This window comes from Sapajus apella, unplaced genomic scaffold (genome assembly GCF_009761245.1).
Source record: "Sapajus apella isolate SASKATOON/1434 unplaced genomic scaffold, GSC_monkey_1.0 scaffold47, whole genome shotgun sequence".
NCBI lineage: Eukaryota > Metazoa > Chordata > Mammalia > Primates > Cebidae > Sapajus > Sapajus apella.
Window position 1 is genome coordinate 2,005,758 of NW_022436987.1, and position 22,822 is coordinate 2,028,579.

The 22,822-nt window shown below is 49.9% G+C and overlaps 1 protein-coding gene across 1 annotated transcript in view; it reads right to left on the reverse strand.

The window, feature by feature from the left end:
- DCHS1 (dachsous cadherin-related 1) overlaps nt 1-22,543 on the reverse strand; it is a 34,834-nt gene extending 12,291 nt beyond the window's left edge. The window contains exons 1-4 of the mRNA XM_032240593.1: nt 22,251-22,543; nt 5,935-7,839; nt 470-658; nt 141-372 (exon numbers count right to left, since the gene is read on the reverse strand). Of these exons, the coding sequence (XP_032096484.1) occupies nt 141-372; nt 470-658; nt 5,935-7,719 (2,206 nt within the window). The 5' untranslated portion in view covers nt 7,720-7,839; nt 22,251-22,543. The remainder of the gene's footprint in view (nt 1-140; nt 373-469; nt 659-5,934; nt 7,840-22,250) is intronic.
- Nucleotides 22,544-22,822: the final 279 nt, after the last annotated feature.

Genomic DNA, 22,822 nt, shown 5'->3' on the forward strand with positions numbered 1-22,822 from the left:
CTGGGAGGAAGGATAGAAGCAGAGATATATAAGGAAACATAATAGGGCTGGAAAGGTTAGGAAGGAAGTGGGTAGGACATCATTTAGGCAGGTGGGGACGGGGGCCTGGGAGAAGGCTCCAGGAATGGGAGGATCCTCACCTGATTGCTCATCCAAGGCAAAAAGTGCAGGGCTATTCCCAGCCAGGATATGGTAGGAGAGTCGCCCGTGGGACCCCTGGTCAGGGTCATGGGCACGCACCCTCAGCACAGCTGTGCCTGGTGGACTGTGGGCACTTAGACTTGTAGCATACTCCCGTGGATAAAACTGAGGAGGGTTGTCATTCTCGTCTGACAGAAACACCTTCACATATACCATGGACTTGAGGCCTCCCTAGTGGGACATGCAGCCATAGGTCAGTTGGGCCTTATCTGGCCCTGGTGAGTGCCCTACCGCAACATCCCAACCTGCCCATGGTCTGCCGACTCACCCCATCCACAGCTGTCACTGTGAAGTCAAAGCTCGAGGGCCCTTGGTCGCGGTCCAGGGTCCGGGTTGTGCACACATCACCGCTGTGGGCATCAATGCGGAATGGGGGAGATCCGGAGGCCCCAAGGCCAGCACCCAAGGAATAGGAGAGGAGGCCAAATGGGCCACTATCTGCGTCTGTGGCTGTCACCTAGGGAGAGGCTGGGGTGAGTGGTGTTCCCTCTTCTTGGCTAGAAAAGCCAGAGGTAGGTGGCGATTAGAATGAGCAGCTGGTGCCTAGAGTCTCTGGATGGCAGACACACAGAAAGGACGAGTATGACATGGGCCCAAACCTGATCCCAGCCCAGACCTCACCACTTAGGTTTCTGAGAGCCTCTAGCCATAACATTTTTTTTCAACTGGTCAATACATAACCTTGTTTGATGTGCATTTCTCTTTAAAGACATCTTATATTTAATATACATTGTTGATTCATTAACATTGAACCCACAGCCAACACAACTGTAATTCATGCCTGAATAAAGCTTATCTAACATGTATTTTCTCCGTAAGACACATCACAGCCTTCTTGTACTTAGGAACATTAGACAGCACTTCAGCACTATACTTGGGGACCATTTAAACAGTGAAATCACCAGAAAAAAAGCAGTAAAAAAAAATTCAAAAAAAAAATAAATAAAGGGGACACTTGTTTACAAGCATGAGAGCTAAAACAAGAAGGAAGAACATCGTCTTGTTCAGTGCCTGTGGGGAATGTGAATATTAGGTGACTCAAATTTTTCATCTATCTGCCCATGTTCAGGAATGCTAGCATTGATTTTGGAGTTACAAATAAATTTTAGAGAGTAAGAGAATTCACAAATAATGAGGACCAACTATACTTAAAAAGACAAAAGGGCTGTGACCTCAAATTCCAGGTGGGTCCAGGAAGTTCATACCCTCACCGAGTCTCATAATCACCCAGGCCAAGAACTCACTGACAATGGAATTGTTGAGACTGTTGTTATAGGTTTGATCATCACAGAGTGGGATCTGATTAATACTGGGATCTGATCACTATAAGATCTGTTCTATGGATTTATGGGTGTGTGGCTCATGTATCTTTAGCCTAGTACAGTGCAAGGTACATAGGTGCTCTACATGTGTTTTTTCACTGAGTAAATTGTCCTACCTTGTCACAAAACCTTCTTTCGCACTAAGTTTTATACAATGGGTATACATTAGGCCCTCAATAGTGAGTTAGTTGGTGCTGACAACTGTAGCCTGTGACAAAGTACTCTTTGTGGACATGAGGACCTCAGGGTCATGATATGCTGCAAGAGGAAGCTGGAGAGTTCCCCTTTCTCAGCCAGAAAGTGTGCTCAGAGAGAAAGCTGGCCAAGGATTTCTGATTGTTGCCCAGACCCTTGACAGAAATGATCTGTGCCATTGTTTACTCTCCTGAGAGACACCAAGACCCTGCCATGGCTGAACCCTGGAAACAGCTCCTGCTCCAACTCTCTACTGTGGCTGTGGGCCCGGATATCCCAGGAGACAGACTTCCCCTGCATCAATCATGGCAGGCAGCAGCACAGCTGTGACACCATCTCCAGAAGCTGTTAAAGACCTTTGCCCTCTGACTCGCTGCAGGAAGAAAGCAATAAACAGTGGTCAGGGGAAGTTGTCAGGAAGTGACCCCAAAAGGCACAGGGGCCACTGACTGGAAATGGGCAAGGCAGAAGTGAATTTCCTGGCCTGTACAACCCCTGCTCAGAGGTTTCACTGCAAATATAGTCTCCATTTTTAGCAGATTCTCAGCTTAATGTCTTAGTCCAACCTTGGTCAGCTCCCTCTCCCATTCTGCCCCAAAGCCTTAAGAAACTTCACCCCTCTCCTCTTGCCCCCATCCCAATCCTTGCTCTCAGATGCACTATTTCAAGGAGAAAAGAAAGACACTTACCTGTGAACTGTCTAAACTTCCTACCAGCCTCCAAACTGACTCCATATGCCCATCCCACACTCCTTCCCAGGTGTACCTCCTGCTTTGACTTTTTAAAACACAATTTATTTGTTTATTTAATTTTATTTTTGAGACAGGCTCTCTGTTGCCCCATCTTGAGTGCAGTGGTATGATCCTAGCTCACTGCAACTTCAAATTCCTGGGCTCAAGCAATCCTCCTGCCTCAGCCTCCTGAACAACTAGGACTACAGGCATGCACCAAAACTAGCCTGGCTAGTTTTTAAATTGTTTTCATAGACAGTGTTTTACTATGTTGCCCAGGCTGGTCTCAAACTCCTGGCCTCAAACAGTCCTTCCACCTTGGCCTCCCAAAGTGCTGAGATTACAGGCGTGAACCACTGTGCCTGGCCTTTATTTATTTTTTAAGATGGGCTCTCACTACGTTGTCCAGGCTGGTCTGGAATTCCTGGGCTCAAGTAATCCTCCTGCCTCAGCCTTCCGAGTAGCTTGGATTACAGGGATGTACCACCATGCCCATCTCTCCTGCTGTGACTTCTTGATGCTACTTTTCCTGCTTCTCTACCCACTGCTTCTCCCACCACCCACTACCAGTCTTCCTCCATATCCCCTTACCTGCCTGTTCTTACACACTGTTCCCTGGAATCTCTCCTTGGCTTCTTCTCACTCTACATACTCTCTCAGGGCCTTGTCTTTCACTTTAGTCACTGTCTATACTTTTACTCTAGACTACTCTGAGCTTTCCAAACATGTACATCCAGATGGCTGCTCAACACCTCCACTTGAATGTCCCGCAGGCACCCTAAATCCAACCTGCCCCAAAATAAACTCATGATCATTCCAAGCCTGCTCTAATGACTCTTCCATCCACACAGTTGCTCAAGCCAGAAATCAGTTCTTCCCTTTTTCTCACCTGGTATATCAATCAGCCAGGGATTAAGTAAATCCTCATTAACTCTATTTGTCTGTTCCTCTCCATCACCATTATCACCGTTCTGACTTAGGCCTGAGTTATTGCTCCCCTGCATTATTTTAATTACCTTCTTATAGAAGTCTGACCCTCTGATCTGTACTCTACGTGAGGGTTTTTCAACTACTGACTGGCACTACTGACATTTTGGACCAGATAATGCTTTATTGTGGGGGCTGTCAAGTGCATTACAGGATGGTTAGCAGCACTCTCAGCCTCTACCCACTAGATGCCAGTAGTATCCCACCAGTTGTGACAATCAGAAATTTATCTAGATATTGTTAAATATGCCTTCTGGAGGGCAAGGTCACCCCTGGTTATCAACCACTGCTCTACACTAACTATCATTTGCATAAACAAATCTGAGAATGTTGCCTCTCTACTCAAAATCTTCAATATTCCCTATAGAAAAAAGCTCAAACCCTCTGACTTGGCTGAGCCTCCCTGCAGTCTCATCCCCCACCTCCCATCTCCAGTCTTAACTCCAGAGATCCTGAGTCCCTGGTAGGCCCTTGAACAAGCTGGGCCCTCCTACACCTCTGTGCACCTAACCTCTGTGCACCTAACCTCTGCTTGGAAGTCTTTTCCCGTCTGATACTCTCATAAACTGCTCATTCTTTAAGTCTCCACTCATGGGTCCCTTCCTTCGGGAAAGCATTCATACTGCCTATCTGTACCTCATATATATCCCCAAATGGAAATGTTCTTATTGGAATGAAACTATTTCTTTGCACAGGAATCTCCCCTCTAAATCCTTCAGATGACAGGGGTGACTCATTCCTGACCATATGCTATGTCTCTAATATAGTGGCTGGCACATGGTAGACATTCAATACATTTATACTGAACAAATCAAATATTAAGACTTCTTGTAACAGTTATAAACTCCAAATCGTCATTTTCACCCCTGATTCCCTATGGTTACTAATAGTAAAAACTCCAGGAAACCACCTGGAGAGTTGCCCTCTTGCTTCAGGCACTAGTGAGGAGAGAAGTCTGGAAGCCATAGCCCATTGGTCCTGGCCAAGAAGGAGAGTAAACACATGGAAGAGTGGGTGGTGGGAGCTGCAGAGCAGCAGGCGAGCAAATATGCAGAGTGTGGCCAGAGGACAAGAGGTCAGCCAGGCCCAGAACTAGCCTGGAAGTCTCTGCCAACAGGCAGCCCCTGAGGAGATGCTCAGGAGTCTGGTGGCGTTTGGAGACATAAGGACGTGAAGCATTGGCCTCCTAAGAGGACTCCCTGCCTCCTGTCCTCTCTCCTGTTGCCATACTTCACAGTGCAAGCAAAGCAATCTTTCCAAAAGATGTATCAGATTTGCTTAGAGTCCTTCACTTGCTCCCTATGATTTTTAAGATAAAGCTGAACTTGTGACATGGCCCCTGTCTACTGTCTTGTCTCATCACCCCCGACTCTTTCTCTTCAGTGCAGCTAATGCCAGCCTGAACAATACAGTCTCCTGAACACGTTCTGGTGTTTGTTCAGCAGCTCTTTCCATAGGCCTGGAGTCTCTGTCTGTACACCTCATATTACCCATTTGGCAAAGTTTCATTAGTTCTTCAAGGCCTTGCCTCTGGGCTTCCATAGTACTTTATACGTCACCTACTGCAGCACTAGTTACTGGTATGTCTCCCTATCCAGTGGAGTGGGACCTCCCTGGGAATAGGACTATCTCCTTTTTTTGTTCTCTGGGCCTAGCACAGTGCCAGGCTTAGAGTAGGTAAATAAAATCTTCAACATATGAATGAAAGAATGATCTATCACACCTGCTGATCCAATCACCTTTAAAGCCAGTTAGCTAACTTAAAAAAACCCAACCTGATCATTCCCTTCCCAGCTCAAAGAAGTTCAGTGACCTCCTTTGCTTTCCAAGTAGTCCTAACCCCTCGCTGTCTGATGTTCAAGGACTTCTGCGACGTGGTCTCAAGACTGCCTTTCCAGTTTCATGTTCCCTCCATCTCTCCAGGCCTGACTTGCAGCCAGTCTGTGTCTCCTTCAGCCTGTCCAGGGTTCCTGCCTCTTCCCCTGAGAGGCCTTCCTGCTCTGGATATCAAGATAATTCTTGCTATCTCTCATCCTCATGTTCAAGCCCAAGTGGCCAATTAAGGCTCAGCTCTGAGGGTAGGGATGAGGATTTCTTTCAGCACAACCCAGCACTGGACTAGGAATGGAGGGCTCCATAAATTCTGGTGTCTTCTTTGGGGAACAGAAGCCACACAGCTGTGTAGAATCTCCATTTCTGCCCAGCAGAACAGCTTTGAGATTTTCACTTCCTGACACCACAAATCATTTCTTCTCTAGATCCAATCTTAATTTCCTCACCTACCAAGACCATCTGCCTCAGCTCTTGCACTCTGCTTTCTCATCTTCTCATTAACCTTTACCGTCTGCACAGATTTTGGAGCTCTCAAGATAGGACAGAACCATCTAGCTTAAATCAACATCAACAGATGGCTTTGTAAGGCTTGGTTCCTGCTGTGAGGTCCCCTGTGGACCTCAGATGCCCCCAGTCCTATCCTGCTATGTGCCAGGCCTACCCACCTGCAGGAAGCAAGTTCCAGGCTGGGTGCCCTCAGGCAGCGAGGCATTGTAGAAAGTCCTCTGGAACTGGGGCTCATTATCATTCACATCTTGCAGGGCCACGCTAACTGTGGCGGAGGAGGCTAGAGGAGGCAGGCCACCATCTGTGGCCACCACAATCAGCTGTGGCTGAGGTTCTAACTCATAGTCCAGTGAGACAGCCGTAGTGATAATGCCTGAGGTGGGGTCAATGGAGAACCAGTGGGTGTGGGCGCCAGGAGCTAGGCTATAGGTGACCTGACCATTGGTGCCTTGGTCAGGATCCCGAGCAGTCACCCGTACCACAAAGCTGCCAGGCAGGGCAACCTCAGGCAGGGGCTCAGGTCGGTAGAGCTGGCGGTCAAAGGCAGGTGCATTGTCGTTGACATCAGTGACGTGCAGCACAAAGGCAGCCTCGGCCCGCAGTGGAGGTGAGCCTGAGTCTGTGGCTGTAACCCTCAAGTTATAGGCATCCCTCTCCTCTCGATCCAGCCGCCGAGCCACACACACCAGATAGATGACGCTGTCTTGGGTGCTTAGGGCAAAGTGGCCCTCTCCACCTTCCAGAGACACATTGACGTGGGCAAAGTCACCATCATCTGGGTCTGACACAGAGATCCGAGCAACAAGCTGTCCAGGTGGAGCAGCCTCAGACACTTGGGGGGAGCCATCTGCACTGAGGAAGATGACAGTCATGGAGGGCTGATTGTCATTGGCATCTCGCACGTGCACAGTCACGAAGGCTGAGCCCAGCTCAGGGTGAGCCCCGCCATCTCGTGCCTGCACCACCAGTTCATGGACCCGCCGTTGCTCAAAGTCCAGTGGCCGCTCTAGCCGCAGCAGCCCTGTGTGTGCGTCGATGGAGAAGGGTCCGTCACCCTCGCTCTGCCTCCGGTTGATCTCATAAGTCACAGCCCCATTGGCACCAGCATCGGCATCAGAGGCAAACACCTGCAAGACAGGACTGCCGGGGGCCAGGCTCTCAGACACCACAGCGTGGTAGCGGCTCTGATTGAAAGCCGGGGCGTGGTCATTGATGTCCAGCAGTGTCACGTCCAGCAGGGCCTGGGCTCTCCGGGGGGGTGAACCACCATCATAGGCCTCCAGCTGTAGCATATAGTGTGAGCGGTTTTCTCGGTCCAGCTCCCCTGTAACTACCAGCTCAGGCACCGGAGCCCCATCTGGACCCGGGCGTGTCTCCAGCCGGAAGGTCTCTCCAGCCCCATCACCAGATAGCGCATAGCCCTGGGTTCCCAGACGCCCAGCATCTGCATCATGAGCCGGCTCCAGTGGGTAGCGGGTGCCAAAAGCTGTATGCTCAGGTACCTGCAGGACAGCCCGAGCCTGTGGGAAGGCTGGAGCGTGGTCGTTGATGTCAGCCACTCGCACTGTAACTTCTACAGTGGCACCATCAGGAGTGACTGCAGTGAAGCGGTAGCGGTCCCGCCGCTCACGGTCCAAGACTCGGGCTGTGCGGACGACCCCACTGTGTTCGTCAATGGCCAGGTCTGTGCCCACGCCGCTGCCCTCCTGGGCGGAGATAAAGTACATGGGAGGAGCTGCCATGCCTGCTGGCAGCCCCGCACTAATGTCCCCAATCAGTGTACCCGCTGGCTGCTCCTCATCAATCTGCAAGTCCAGGCTCCCAGCCTGACCCCAGGCACCTGGCACCCCAGCCCCCAGCAACAGCAGCAACGGTAGCAGGAGGCGGGGCCTGGGGCTCTTCATGCCAGGGCAGGAAGGCACAATGCCCGGCTCCTTCTGCATGACAAGGATAGTCCAGCTGTGCCTTGGGCTCCAGCTCCAGGCCAGGCTCTGGGCCCAGCTTGACCTCAGACTTTGGGTCAGGTCCCACCGGGGCCCTGGTTCCAGCTCAGCCTCCTTGACCTGGGAGAAAACGGAAGGAAACAGGTCATGACAGAGCAGTCCAGAGAACCTGGACTAGGCCACATCAACATTCAGACATGCTCATCCCCAGCAGGCCCTTGAGCTGCCTCACACTCATCTCGGGCCACCCGGATCTCTGCCTCAGGACTCTTTGGGGCCACTCCAGTCTTCCCCTTGGCAGATCCCATCCTATCCCACCCTCAGCAAATTTTTCTGCTTCCTACTTTTCAGATCTGAATGCCCACAAACTCCCTTCCTCCTGTTTCTAGGCTTAAAAATATGGACATTCTTTTCTCATTTTCTTCTCATCCAGAACTAATACTCACTTCTTCTAGCCTCCATAACCATGTAGTGGGTAACCTTTCCTGAACTCACAACCTTTCCTCTCTCCTGGAGCTTTCCATCAGTACTGCATATGCTCAAGTCTCTCTCTCCCTCCACCCCCGACCTGCTGGAAGGGAATGATATTCCCTTAACCCTACTTCCCTACTCCCCTTTCCATTTAATAAGAGATTGAACACCTACAATGTAGAGGCAGTGGGAATACCACAGTGAATAAAGGAAACAGTCTCTGGCTTCATAGAGCTTATAGTCCAGGAGTTGAACAAGTAATTACAAGTATGACGAGAATTGTAAAGAAGAAGTACCGAGAGCAAGGAGGATTATAAGAAAGCCAACCTAGGCAGGGATTCAGGGAGTCCATGCTTTGGTTAGGAAGTGACATTCAAGTCGAGATCTAAATGACTAGTGCTAGCTAGGCAATGGTGACCAGAGAAGGGGGATATAGAAAGGAGAGAAGGACATTCTGGAAGAGTGAACAGAATACGGAAGGGGTTAAAGCCCACAGTCGAGGAGGGGTTCAGAGTGTCTGAGGGTGGGGTGGGGGGCATGTGTGTGAGGCATAGTGCTAGAGGCAGAGGGTATGAAATGAGACAGGGACTTGTAAGCTATGTTGAAGATTCTGACCTTATCCTAAAGGCAAATGGAAGCCACTAAAGCACTTCAAGGAGGAGTGCCAGAATATGACCTGCATTTTGTGAAGATGGCTAGCGCGTCCTTTGGAAAGCAAAGATCACGCAGATGGGACAGTGAGGAGGCACTTGCGGGCATCCGGGAGATGACACTGCTCTGATGGTAACTTGGATGAGTGTAAGGAATAAACATGGCAAGAAGTGGCTAGGTCTGTAGGGGGTTCAGAAGATAGAAAGGCAGGGCTTGCTGACTGCTTGAAGGCAGAGGATGAAAGATTGGGAGAAATCAAGGATGATGGGCAAATTTCTGACCTTAACTACCAGCTAGATAAAGGTCCTTAACTGCTCAGTAAGAAAAAGAGAGGGGGTGAGGGACCAGAGAGACATGGTGCCTCTGAGTCTAAGGGGAGCCAGGATTTCAAATGATGTTTAAGATCAGGAAGAAAGAAGCCCAGAGGCCCTTAGTCTAGTGACTAAGTGAGAGGAGAATCTGTGAATAAATGAGTGCATTGACTGAAGATGGGATGTAGTCACCAGATGGAAGAGGGACATTCGGAAGCTACCACTCTCTCTGAAAGATTGTTTCATTTCCCCCATTTTCTCACTTCTCACACTCTCCTCCCTCTATGCAGTGAGGCTTCCTCTCTTGTCACATTGCTCCCACTAAGCTTCCAAACATCTCCACGTTCCACATTGGCAACCACCTTTTTATCTTCCTTTTATTGGATCATTCTGGAACACTGAAACACTGATCACTGGCTCCTTGAAATCTTTTCCGCTCAGTTTCACACTGTGACTCCCACCTCTTATTTCCATCATGCTTCCCTGCCCACTCCTCCATCTCCTTTGCAAGTTCTTCTTCCTCTGCCCACTCCTTCACGATTGGTGCTTTTCAGGGTTCGGCATCTTTTCCCACTCTCCACACTTCCTGGGTGATCTTATCTAGTCCCATGCCTTCAGTTCAAATCTATCAATCATTTTTTAATGTACCATCTATTGCTGATGACTTTCCAATCTCCAGCTCCAGCTCTGGAGAGCTCTGGAGACACATGTCCAGCCATTTACTGGACTTCACAATGTATCCCCAACTGCCACCTCAAACTGCTTTTCCTCCTTCATTCCCATTCCTGTGAATAGGACCACCATCCATCCAGGTCTCCAACTAGCAACCCAGAAGCTCTCCTTGTGTCCTTGCTTATCCTCAGTCCTGGTTCCCAATTAGTCATGTAAACCCCACCACTTCAACTAGACATGTCTCAGGTCTTTCCTCTTTCTCCACACTGCTGCCATCCCAGTCCAAGCATCTCTCCTTGTGATTCCTGCAACAGCTCCTCACTGGTCTCCTGCTTCCTGGCTTGGAGCTTCTGATCCATCTTCACCTGACTGGAGATACCCACACAACTCTCACCAAAACACTCCTGATGAAAGGCTTCCACTGATTCCCATAATAGACAGCAGAAAGCAAATGCCTCTCTGCAGAAAGAAATGCAACCACACAAACTGTGTCTACAGTGTCAAGCGGTTCATGGACACTAACTAGGTATAGAACTTCTGATGTACAAGATAAAGTCCAACCTCCTTAACATGTCTTCAAGATCTGAGCCCTGTCAGCTTCTCCACGGTCCCTCACCTTTACTTCCCCCACCACTCCAACATGAAATCTATTACCATGCTCCTTCCCAACTCCTCGCCCTGTGTTTGCTACTGTTTTGTCATGAGATATCCTCTAAAAATCCTCTCCACATAATCACTCTAGAGTCTATTATACACACTGCTGGGCTCCCATTGCTTTTGGTAAACACTGACAATAAATTGCACAGCAGCCTTGATTTGTTCATGTGTCTGCCCTCTGCACTGGACTGGAGACTCCTTGAGGGCAGTGACAGGTCTTGGTTAGTCTCTTAATTCTCCAGCATTTAGTAGAGTTATAGAAAGAGAAGGCAGCCCATGCTGAATGAATGGTCAGAGTCTCATGCTTCCACACCACCATACTCACATAACACACTCAGAGAGACACATCCACGGTCATGCCAACTGAGACGACACACACAAACACATGTGAGCTCAGGACCCTGAGGCACCTCAGTCAGTCCTGTGACTTCACAAATGTATCCTCAGGTCTTTACAGATTTACTGTGCTGTAGGACTTCCCTCCCACAAAGACAGGTGGGTTTCTGACTCCCCAACTTACTCTTCCCACCTGCCCTCTGTCTCCCATCTATGTGAAGCAATAAAAAGAGCAGGGGCTTTGGAGCTTAGACTGGGTTTGAGCCTCAGGCTGGGCATTATGTCTGAAATCTGTAAAATGGCTATGGTAACACCTATCCTGTGGGGGTTTGTGAAAATTAGAAACAATGTAAGAAAGGAACACAGAGCTGGGTATCTGGTAGACTCCCCTTCATTAATTCCCAGCTCCATCCCCTTATAGGGCCCCTCTCTGCCTTCATCCCAGCTTCAGAATTCTGGGGTTGTATGTGTGCCACATGGAATAACAGGTCAGAGGGATTCAGAACAAGGAGGTCAGGCTAAACCCAGGCCTGATTCAAAGAGGGGAGAGGATGAGAGTACAAGGATGGTTCCAGGGCCCGGATCAGGGATCTAGGCCCAAAGGCTGGGTTAGGGGTCAAGGGTTAAGAATTGGCCCTACTGATTTAATCAGTGGAGAGAAAACAGTCATGGTTTGTAGAGAGGGACGATAACAGTGAGGCCAATGTGCTTGTCATACTCTGTATTATAGTTACCTGTCTTCCTACGCAGACAAGCAGATATTTGTAAGCCCAGACTGTATTTTATTCACCTTTGTATGTAGCATGGAGCACAGCACATAGTACATAATAAACAAGTTTTCTGAATGAGAAATCTATGAATGGTATGAGATAAATCTCAGGTGAATGATCAGCCTTGAAGAGAAGAGACTCAGGCTCAGGCAGATGCCCTGTGTGAAAACAACTCCTCCCAACTTGTGTTTTTTCCACTGCCAACTCCTACAGAACACTTCCATGGTGGACACTCAAAGGTGCACACTCAGAAAGTCACAGTCCCATGCACTGCCTGGCACTCTCTCTCATGCTGTTAGGCTTACGCAGATGCATTCTCACGCAGGCAGATTCACATGCACACAGGCACATTCAACACATGCTCATACACACATGCAGAGAGGCTTGCTTTAACATATACACAGCTAGCACACACACACAAACCCCTTCCAACATACACACAGAAGCACATTTTCACACACAGAGGGGCCTGTTCCTTCACGTGGAACCCACCCCCACACATATGCAGGCATACATACACACAGAGAAACACACAAACAAAAAGACACTTTCTCCTGACCCTCACACCAAGAGGCACGTTCACACCCTCAGATATGCCCCCACATACACACACACACATGCACACACCTGCCCTCCACACACACAGGCCCACTGTCACGTATGCACAGACTGACAAGGCGAGCATACACTCACACTCAAAGACCCACCCACACGCAGGCATGCTCTCACACATGCTGCCGGGGCACTCGTGGTCAGCTCTGCGGCTGCAGCTGTGACCTCCAGGTCCCTGGGGCCTCTGTCTGGACTGTGCCTCATCACTTCCTGCTGCAAGGCTTCCAGTTCCAAACTCGAACTCCAGACTCTCTCCCGAGACTGTCTCATGCTCTCTCCAGCTCTCCTCTGCCCCATCTCCCCCGGTCCGTCCAGTGTTTCTCACTCCTCTTCCCTAAGACTGGCTCCTCCTCCCTGCTCTGGTCTCTCTCCCTACCCAGGTCTGTCCCATCCCTTCCCCCAGATCTGGCCTGCCCCTGCATCTTGTCTCTTTCCCCAGTATGTTCTGCTTCCTGCCCAGATCTGTCTGTCTTCCCCTAAATCTGTCACAGCTCTTCTCCCACCTGATTCTGCCTTGCTACGTGCCCTCACTCTGTGCCCGGTCCTGCTACTTGGTCCTCTGACTCCATTCTGCTCTCCTCCATCCCCACATCTGGGCCTCTGGAACCACAGCTGGTTCTCATTAGGAGGGGGAGGGGCAAGACTGTTCATTGGGGCCTGAAATGTGATGTCAATTCCCCCTCCCTCACTAACAGAGTCCCCCTCCCACCCCCAGCCTGTGTGTCTGTAGGACCTGGAAGCAGGGGGAACCTGGGAGAGGAAAGAGAGGTGGGCTGGGGGGGAGGAGCAGGGGGACTACAAGGGAAGGGGGTGCTCCAGGAGGAAGCAGAGGAGTGGCCCGAGGCTCTGAAGGGGAAGCAAGCTGGGGGAGCTGGCACCACCCAGGCCTCCTCCCTCAACTTCCTGTCCCAGGGCCAGTGGGGGGCAGGGACCAGAAATACAACAGGGTTGAGGAGGAGCAACACGAAAGGCAGATAGGCTAGAAGTAGAGGAAGAAGAGGGCAGCTTCAGTGACCAAAGGGGTGAGGGTACAGGGCCAGGTATAAAGGAAAGAGGAAGTGAGAAGAGGTTCTGGTAGGGGGATGACAGGGAGCAAGACTCAGGGAGAGTGACTGTGTATGGCAGAGGAAAGAGGAGGCAGAGCTAATTCAGAAAGGGGAGGTGAGTTGAGACAAGGAATAGCCACAGCCCACCAGTGTGGTGCGGTGTGTGCTGGGCCAGAGCTGGAGGAGGAAGGAGGAGCGGGCTCAGGAGGGAGGAGGAGACAGCTGACAAGCGAGCTTCCCTGGATATCTCTGGGACAACCTCATAGGACAGTGGCCAGGGCAGTGCCTGGGGCCTGGCTATATCCCTTCTGAGGACTGGTTCCCAGGAGGCACTCTAGGGAGAGGCTGAGGACAGATGTGAGCAGAAGAGGCAGAGGAAAAATCTATTTTCTGAGCTTTTATGGTGTGCTGGGCTCTGCGCCAAGCAATTCAGACAGTATCTCATTTAATCACCATAACAACCCTGTGAGGAAGAAATCCTGGCTTCCATTTTCAAACAAGGAAATTGAGACTCAGAGTGAAACAATTTTCCTGTGTTAACACAGCCTTAATTTGGTCCCAGGACTATATAGTCTATGTTGCCTGAGATTCAGGAAGGAGAGAAAGATGGAGAGAAAAAGAAATCAGGGCCGGGCGCGGTGGCTCACGCCTGTAATCCCAGTACTTTGGGAGGCCGAGGTGGGTGGATCATGAGGTCAAGAGATGGAGACCATCCTGGTCAACATGGTGAAACCCCGTCTCTACTAAAAATACAAAAAATCAGCTGGGCATGGGGGCACATGCCTGTAATCCCAGCTACTCAGGAGGCTGAGGCAGGAGAATTGCCTGAACCCAGGACGCGGAGGTTGCGGTGAGCCGAGATTGTGCCATTGCACTCCAGCCTGGGTAACAAGAGTGAAACTCCGTCTCAAAAAAAAAAAAAAAGAAAAGAAAAAGAAATCAAAGGGAAGTTGAGTGGACAGAGTCCTAGTAGGACAACGGAGGCCTGAAGAAGGAAGAAAATCTGTAGGAGGGAGATGAAGTATGAGGCCTCTGGCAGAGTCCCGGTTAGCAGCAGTGAGGCTGAGGATACACATATGAAAGATGTGAGGAGGTGAAGGTGAGAAGACTTGGCCACTGACTCTCCAGGAAGATAAGGGAGTGGAAGGACTCTAGACTCCAGCCTGCCTACCAGGGTTCCAGCCTGGTCACTAAAGTGGTTCCACTGGTACACTGCAGAGGAAAAGCCATTTTAGGGTGTGGCTGTTGGGATCCTCATGTGGAGATATGCAGATACAGCTGGGTTTGCAAGCTTAGCAGAGACCACAGGGTTGGAGATATGGATTTGGACAAATCATAGGGTAACTAAAATCTGTGGGCTTAGAGACCCCATCAGATAGAAGATGCAGATTGAGAAGAGAGTCTCAGACGGAACCCTGATAACTACTCACATTAAGTGACAGTTGAAGAGAACTTTATTCTTCCTAGGGGCAGTATCACAGAAGGTAAGGGAGGAAACATGTCAAAAAAAGAAAGGGATCGATAATGTCCAATGCTGCTGAGAATTCAAGTAACATAAGGGCTGAGAAGTAGACACTGAATTTAACAGTGAGGAGGTCACAGGGATAATGGAGAGAATTGTATCAGAAGAGCTTTAAGGGTGCAAGCCTCTTGCAGTGGGAAACGAGAAAGAATGGATAGACTAATAGCTATCCATAGACCGGACATCAGCATGGATTCATTCACCAAAACATGCTTACTGCACCCCTAGAAAAGGGAGACACTGTATCATGGTAAGGCAGGACAGGATAGTAGTTAAGACGCAGACTCCAGGGCCAAGCCAGTTGGTTTTGGTTCCCAGTTTCACTTACTGGCTGTGTGACCGTTGGGCAAGCCACTTAGTTTCTCAGTGCTTCCATTTCCTAATTTATAAATAGGGACAATAGTAATACCTACCACATTGTATCTGGCTGTTAGAGCAGTGTCTGGCACATAGTAAGCTTTGTAAGTATGTGAGCATGAGACATTATTATAGTGGTTAAGAAGCCAGGCTCAACTGTCAGGCTGGAGTTCAAATCCTGACTCAACCACTCTGGGCAAGTTACTAAACATTCTAAGTGTTAGTTTCCTCTTAAACCTCTGGGGCTTAAAGTGCTTACCTGAAATGGTTGATATGAGAGTTAATGAAATAACGCTAACAATAAACAGCACAATGTCCAGCACACAGTGAAAGCTCATTAAATGTTAGCTGCTGCTGTTGTGTGCCACACACACACAATAACTCTGCAATAAGTGTTATTTCACAGATGAGGAAACTGAGGGCTCAAAGAAGGTAGTCAGGAAACATTTAGAATGATCTAGAATGCGGTTTTGACAGACTTTAAAGCTAGTGCTTTCTGTTAGACCACATTGCTTCTCTGCTGGAGGGCTTGGGATGCCCAGATAAAAGGTCATATAACTGGTCAGGCAGCAAAACCAGGAAGGAGAATGATCAAAGTCCTGTTTTAGGAGAATACATCTGGCAGTGTGTGCAGGGTGGGTTAGAGGAGGAGGAGCTCAATGCTGAGACAACTGCCAGTCCAGGCAGAGGGTTGGGTGAGCATGGGGGCAGGTGGTAAGAGAGGGGAAGGAACATGAAGGATGATTGGAGGCCTCCAGAAGACAAAGAAAAAACTGGAGAGGGGAGAGGAGGTAGGTCCTAGGGTATGCATGTGAAGTGATTCATTGATAAATTTATTAGTCAACAAATACCTGCTGAAGACTTACCATGTGCCAAATGCCATACTAAGCACCAAAGATAGACGTGACATGGACAGATCAAATCCTATTCTTTTATGTTCACAGGTAGGGAGACTTGGCAGGGACAGGCATGGCAGGTTGAGGGAGCTGGGGCATGGGGTAGTGATGGGCAGCAAGGCTTGCCACAAATTCTGACCCTGACAATCAGGGTTCTAGCTGTATAAGAGGCCCATGAGGCCAGAGCTAGCAGAAAAGTTGGAGACGTAGCAATCAGAGATGTTGAAATAGAAGAACAAATTTGGAAAAATGGGGGGCTGAGGGTAGGACAGCACAGTAGAGGGGCTGAGATGTTAGAAGTAAAGTTAACTAGGTTAATAGTTGAGCACTTAATAATTTTCCTTCTGAATCCCCAAAACAACTCTCTTAAGGAGATACTGCTACCTCCATTTTCACCTGATGAAAGGAGAGCTCAAATAAGCTAAGTCATCCAGGCCATAAATAGTGTGGCTGGAAAGTCTCATGTGTGGCTCCCTCTCCCCTCTTTCTTCTCTTTCCTCCTTTTCTTCTTTCTTTTTCACCATCCATATAATAGGTGTGTTCTAGGTTCTGAGAGATAACAAGCTTCTTCCATCCAGTAGCTTAGAGAGAGAGAAAAAAAAAAATAACAAGGACAGTGCAATGTACTAAGTGAGCAGAGAAGGGCTTGGAAGTTCCAGGTGGACCACCTGGAGGAGGTGCCCTCTCACCAGGGGACATGGGGAACTGGAAGCTCCTTCCCAGTGGCAGTGGTTGAAAGTGCCCTGGTATCAGAAGGTTACCTAGGGAACATGGACATGGGAGTGGAAGGAAGGGGGGTCAGCAGGAAGCTGGGAAGAAGCTAGGAGACAACAGTATGAATCCCTGGGAGGGCCTTTTGCTGGCAGCTACCAGGGCATCAGAGAAGAGAGAGTACAGTCTTGCCTCTGCCACCACTAACAGTCAGGAGAGAGAAGAGGAAACGGGTACAAGAATCAAGGAACCTAATATGGGGAGGATTGGGGCCAGGATGCCAGGAGTTGGAGAGCTCGGGGTGGGTGAGTCAGAGGGCATTAAAGGAAGGACCAGCCTAGGACACCTCTGGGGAAAGAATCTGGTGAGGCATTGTAATGCCTTGTAGCCTGGCACAGTTTCTGTGACAGGTCACAGCTTCTGCTTCTTTCATCCCTTCAAAGAGCCCCAGTAGACACCTGGCTCAATGGAATTGGGTCTGTAAACTTCCGGTGCTTCTTAAATATTTGCTAGCTGAATGAAAGATAAAGTACAGAGAAGGGTGAGAAAGAGAATCGAGGGAAAGAGATGAAGGAAGGATAAATTGTAGGGGAGGGGAATGGAAGTGTCTACAGCAGAGTAAGTGGGTAGTGTGAAAATTTCTTAATTATGTGGAAAGCTAAGACTAGGTGTCAGTCTTCTAAAGAGTGAACGAGGGTGAGGGATATGCTGTGAGGTACCCATATATTCATTCATTTTCACAGCCAAGCACCTGTGTGGGACCCTGAGTCACAAAGATTAGTAATATGCACTCTTGCCATCAGGGAGGTCCCAGCATGGTTGGGGTAGATAGGAGAGGAAAGAGGCAATGAAACAGAGTTCAATCCTGCCGGGTAGAGTCCTTAAAGGCAGGATTTGAGACTAGATATGAAGAAGGGAAGGGATGAACCAGGAAAAGAAGGGAGTGAAGGGCCTTTCAGGCAGGCAGAGTGGTATGTGCAAAGGGCCAGAAGCATGGAAAGATGTAGTGTCTTTGGTGAACTACAGCAAATTCAATATGGCTGAAACCCAAAATGTGGGGAGGGCTAGGGAAATGGGACAAGTGATGAAGCTAGTCTGACTTCCCCCATAGTTTGGGGAAGTCAGACTATGATCTCATAAGCCTCATTAAAAAGAAAAGATTTTAGCCGGGCGCGGTGGCTCAAGCCTGTAATCCCAGCACTTTGGGAGGCTGAGGCGGGTGGATCACGAGGTCAAGAGATCGAGACCATCCTGGTCAACATGGTGAAACCCCGTCTCTACTAAAAATACAAAAAATTAGCTGGGCATGGTGGTGTGTGCCTGTAATCCCAGCTACTCGGGAGGCTGAGGCAGGAGAATTGCCTGAACCCAGGAGGCGAAGGTTGCGGTGAGCCAAGATCGCGCCATTGCACTCCAGCCTGGGTAACAAGAGTGAAACTCCGTCTCCAAAAAAAAAAAAAAAAAGAAAAGATTTTGTTCAAGGAATTTTGAATAATGCTGAGCAGGGAGTAACATGGTTGGATTTGTACCTTAGGAGGTTTCTATTACTGCAATGAAAAGAATGGATTGGAAGAGGGAAGAGAAGTGTAGAAAGAAAAGCTAGGAGGGTCTTGGCAAAAATTCATGTGAAAAGATGGTAGATGAGGGCAACAGCAGAGGTGATGAAGAAAAGGGGATGAGATATCAGAGATTGCTGGAGAGGGGCTAAAACCAACAGGTTCCAAGGAATTTCTGGATTATGGGATATGTGGAGAAGGGAGTGGTTGCAGTTAATTTCTGCGATTCCAGCTTACAACCTGAATGGGGATGGTCATTTGGGGGAGGAAGGAATGAGATCAGGTTTGCACATGATAAGGGGTCTGTGAGCTATACAGTAAAGAGCAGGCATGCAGCAGGTATGCAGGACTGGAGCCTAGACAAGAGATGTTTGTGAGTCATCAACCTACAGATGTTAATTAAAGCCTTGAAAATCAATGAAACAGATTACCCAGAAGTGTGTATACAGTGAGACAATAAGGTTCAAGCTAGAACTTTAAGGAACAGTGACATTTAGGGGGCATACAAAGGATCCCTCAAAGCAGACTGAGACAGAACAGCTAGGAGGAGCTCCAGGAGAGACACATACCATACTGTAACTTTCTGCTTATTTGTCTGTTAAATGTTAATACAATAAAATCATGGCTCAGAAGCCAAATGACAAGAACAACTCACAGAAAAAAGAATGGTCAATAATGTCAGCTCCTCCCAAGAGGTCAGGCAGTTAAAGACTTTTGAAAAGATCCTCCAGACTGAGCAGAAGAGATGTTACCCCTTTCTCCTAGGGAAAGCAGTTACATTTGAGGGGCAGGCACAAATGGGAAGTGAGGAAGTAGGAACAGCTATATGCAGAAGACTCTTTCACAAAGTGTGACACTGAAGAAAAGTGAGGAAGCCTCTTAGCTAATGGGGTATTACAGGTTTAAAGAAAGATAGGCGAGGCTGGAGGATCTTTATGTCCTCCCAAGAGGAATGGGAGAAAGGACAGAACTGGAGACACCGAAAAGACAGGAAATAATCAGTTGAGTGAGGTCCCTGTGGAAGAGAAAGGGGATGGGATCCATAACATAGGTAGAGGATTGGCTTTAACTAGAAGAGACACTACTTCATTCTTCTAGGAAGGAAGGAGAAAAGATTGAAGAGGATACAGATAAAATTTGAGGGAGGAGGCAGAAATCTGAGGGAATTCAAACCAGATGGCCTCAATTTCCTCAGTGAGCCAGAAGACCAGGTTGTCCACTCTTAATTCCCCCCTTTCCTTCACCCCTCATGTCTGCTTTGTCACTGAGCCCTGCCTAAAGAGCTCTTGAAACCATTCACCTGCTCTTTCTGTCCTGCCACTACTCCAGTTCAGGCCAGTGTTATAGCCTCCTGAGTTTCTACAACAGCCAACTGTCCTCCTTCTCAGGCCCCTTCTGCAGTCTCCACATGGCTGTCAGAGTGGTATTTCTAAAAATGAATCTGATCATATTGCTCCACAGCTTCAAATGATTTGGTAACTCTCCATTATTCTTGGGTTAAAGGAATTTCTTTATGTGGCCTCCTAGACTGTGCATGGTCTAAGCCTCCATTTAGCTCTCCCACAGACTCTCTCCCTTATGCTGTAAGTGTCAGGCTCACTAAACTGCTTTATCTCTCACACATACACTATTTTCTTTCACATGGGCTTTTACATGCTACTCCCTTGGCTTGTCATATTCTCCACCCACTCCATCAAGTTTAAGTTTAAATGCCACTTCCTCCAAAAAGCCTCTTCTGACCTCCCTACACTGGCCTAGGTTTCTCTGCTGTGTGCGGCAATGTTATAACACTCACTCCACAGCCTATAAGCTCCAGAGGATAAGGACCATTTCCATTTTGTTCACCTTTGTATTGCCAACTCCTGTCACAATGCCTAGCAGAGTAGGCGCCTACTATGTGTTTGTTAAATGAATGAATTAGTGTATTGATTAATAAATCTACTGAAAACAATGGTGTGAGGGATGTGGGGTAATGAGCGTGAAGAAAATAGAAAAAATTCATCTATTTACTTAAGAAGGGCCCAGTTAAGGGTGGAGTTTTTTAGAAGTATGAATTTATGGAAGCGTCCCCTGGTATGGTTGAGAAGTCATTCCAGTTAGAGGCAATAATTTGAGGGATGAGCATAGAAGATAAGGGAATACAGTGGCCAAGGAATGGTTAAAGGGATGATCCTTAGCATAGGAGCTGGAAAGAAAGCACAAAGTCAGAAAGGAACAGAGTAGGAGGAAACAAAGAGGTCAAGGGCAAGAGGTTATTATGAGGTTAAAGAGTATAATGGGAGCAAGGGCATCTGAGAGCTGGAAGGATATAGGAGGTTGTGGGCAGAAAGAGGAATGCAAGAGTTTAGAATTTTAAAAGTGGAACAGTTATGCAGAATGGTCCTGGGAGGGAAGAAGAAGGTAACAAGAGCTAAGGATGTCAAGAATCTGTGGGGCTATGGTGCTGAAGGACACTGAGAAACCATGGCAGGATATACTATCCAGATCTTGAAGTTTTCAGGGAACAAGAGGGTGAGCCTGGGAGTTCTATGGATGAGAAGGGGTGACGGTGTGATCATGATAAGTTAAGTGGAGTTTATTCTGCAGTTGGGACAGTTCTTCCTGTGGTGTCATGTCATTCATGACTATCTCCTGGGGGTTGTACAAGTAGCTGTGTGATAAGAACAACTGTGGCACAGCCTCCTGTTAGTGACAGACCTCTGGGACACCCACTATGTATGGGCAGCTCCATGAAATAAACCTAATAAGATGTGCTGACTGTGACAGTGCTTCGGATGGATGTGGATTGCAGTGACAGTGTCTCCTGAGAGATGTGGGTGTATGTGTTTGTTGCTGGTGACAGTGTCTCTGGAGAGGTGTTGGCAGTAACAGTGTCTTCCATGGTATGTGCTGGCCTTGACAATGAGCCTGTGGGAGTATGTTGTTGCAACATTTCTGCTGTGGGTGTGTGTTGTATGCATGAGAGCATTTTCCGTAGGTGTGTGTTGGCTTGATAGCCTCAGCTGTGGGTGTGTGTTGGTTCTGACTGGGGGTGCTTCCTGGGGGTGGGTTTCCTGAAACTGTGCGATGGCTGTGAGGGTATCTCTTGAGGATGTGTGTTGCCTGGGACTGTGTCCTTTTCTGGGTTGAGTAGGGCTATGAATGTGTCCCTATGGGTATTTGAGAAGTTGACATAAGTGACAATATTTTTCTGGCCTATGACCTTGTGGCTGTGGGCCCAGCCCGCTACACTGAGTTCATTGTGCTTCTAGACCTCCCTCTCCCCACCCCCTCCACGTGGGACCCACGCCCGCGGTGACCTTGCTGTGTCCCCTGCACGGGATTCTGACCTGGGTATCCCTGACACAAACTCCCAGTTGCTCGAACCTCCCACTCAGAACACATCTGCGTGACCCCCCTCCATCCATTTCAGGCTGTGCCTGCCTCTCCCCTGCTTCTGGGTACATCTCCCCCCTCAGTTTCTTTGTCTCTGTCTCAGTTGGTCTCTGTCACACACCCATCCTCCACATTCTGACACATGGGCTCCCACAGAGCGGGCAACACACCCTCACAGGGACTCGCTCCCCATGACACACGCTCATTCTGACCCTCACACCCTCAGAGTGACACGCACATGCACACAGAGCCAGAGAGACACCCAGGGACACACAACCTCCCAGTGACACGCACTGACACACTCCTACGATGCACTGCACACAACCCTGTTGCACCCCACACCCCCGGCGCACGCTCGCGCCGCCACCCTCCCCGACTCGATGACACACGCACACAAAGACCCCCAGGCCCTGCCCCCACGCTCACGTTCACGCTCGCCCGGGTCCCGCAGGCCCAGGCCCCCCCTCCCCCATTGTCTCCGGCTCAGAACAAAGCCCCCGGCTCCGCCGCCGCCGCCGCCGCAGCACGGGAGAGGCAGGCGGGCAGGGCGGGCACCGCCGGACAGGCAGGGCGGGCGCGGGCACTGACCTCCGCGCGACGCGGGCTCCCTAGCCCCGCGCTGGGGCGCCGTCCGGCAGCGGTCAGCCCCCCGGGCGGCGCCCGCCCGCGCAGGGCCTGGGGCCGCGCATCGTCCTCTGTCGCTGTCTCCGAGGCCTGCGATCCCCTCCGGGCCGCCGCCGTCGGTCCGCGCACCCTTGGCCGTCGATCCGTCCGTCCGCGGACGCCCGGGCGCCGCCTCCTGCACAGCCGCCCCGCCGAGGATGCGAGCTTCGCCGCCGCGGCCCCGCGCCCCCTCCCCTCCCCTCTCTTCCCCTCCCCTCCCCCGCCCTCCGCGCGGTAACCCGAGCCCCCGCCCCTCCGCCCGCGGAGCCCCCGCCCCCGCCCCCACCCGCGCTCCGCGCCGCCGTCCCCCCTCCCCCCGGCTCCCGCCCGGCCTCCCTCCGCCCCTCCACTTCCCGGCCCCAGGCCCCGGCTCCGGATCCAGCCCCGGCGCCGCGCCCCCGTCCCGGTTCCCTTCCCTTCTCCCTGTCACTTCTCCCGTCCTCTCCTCCCATTCGGTTCTCTACGCCCTCCGGTCTCCTCCCTGCCGCTCCGCTCCC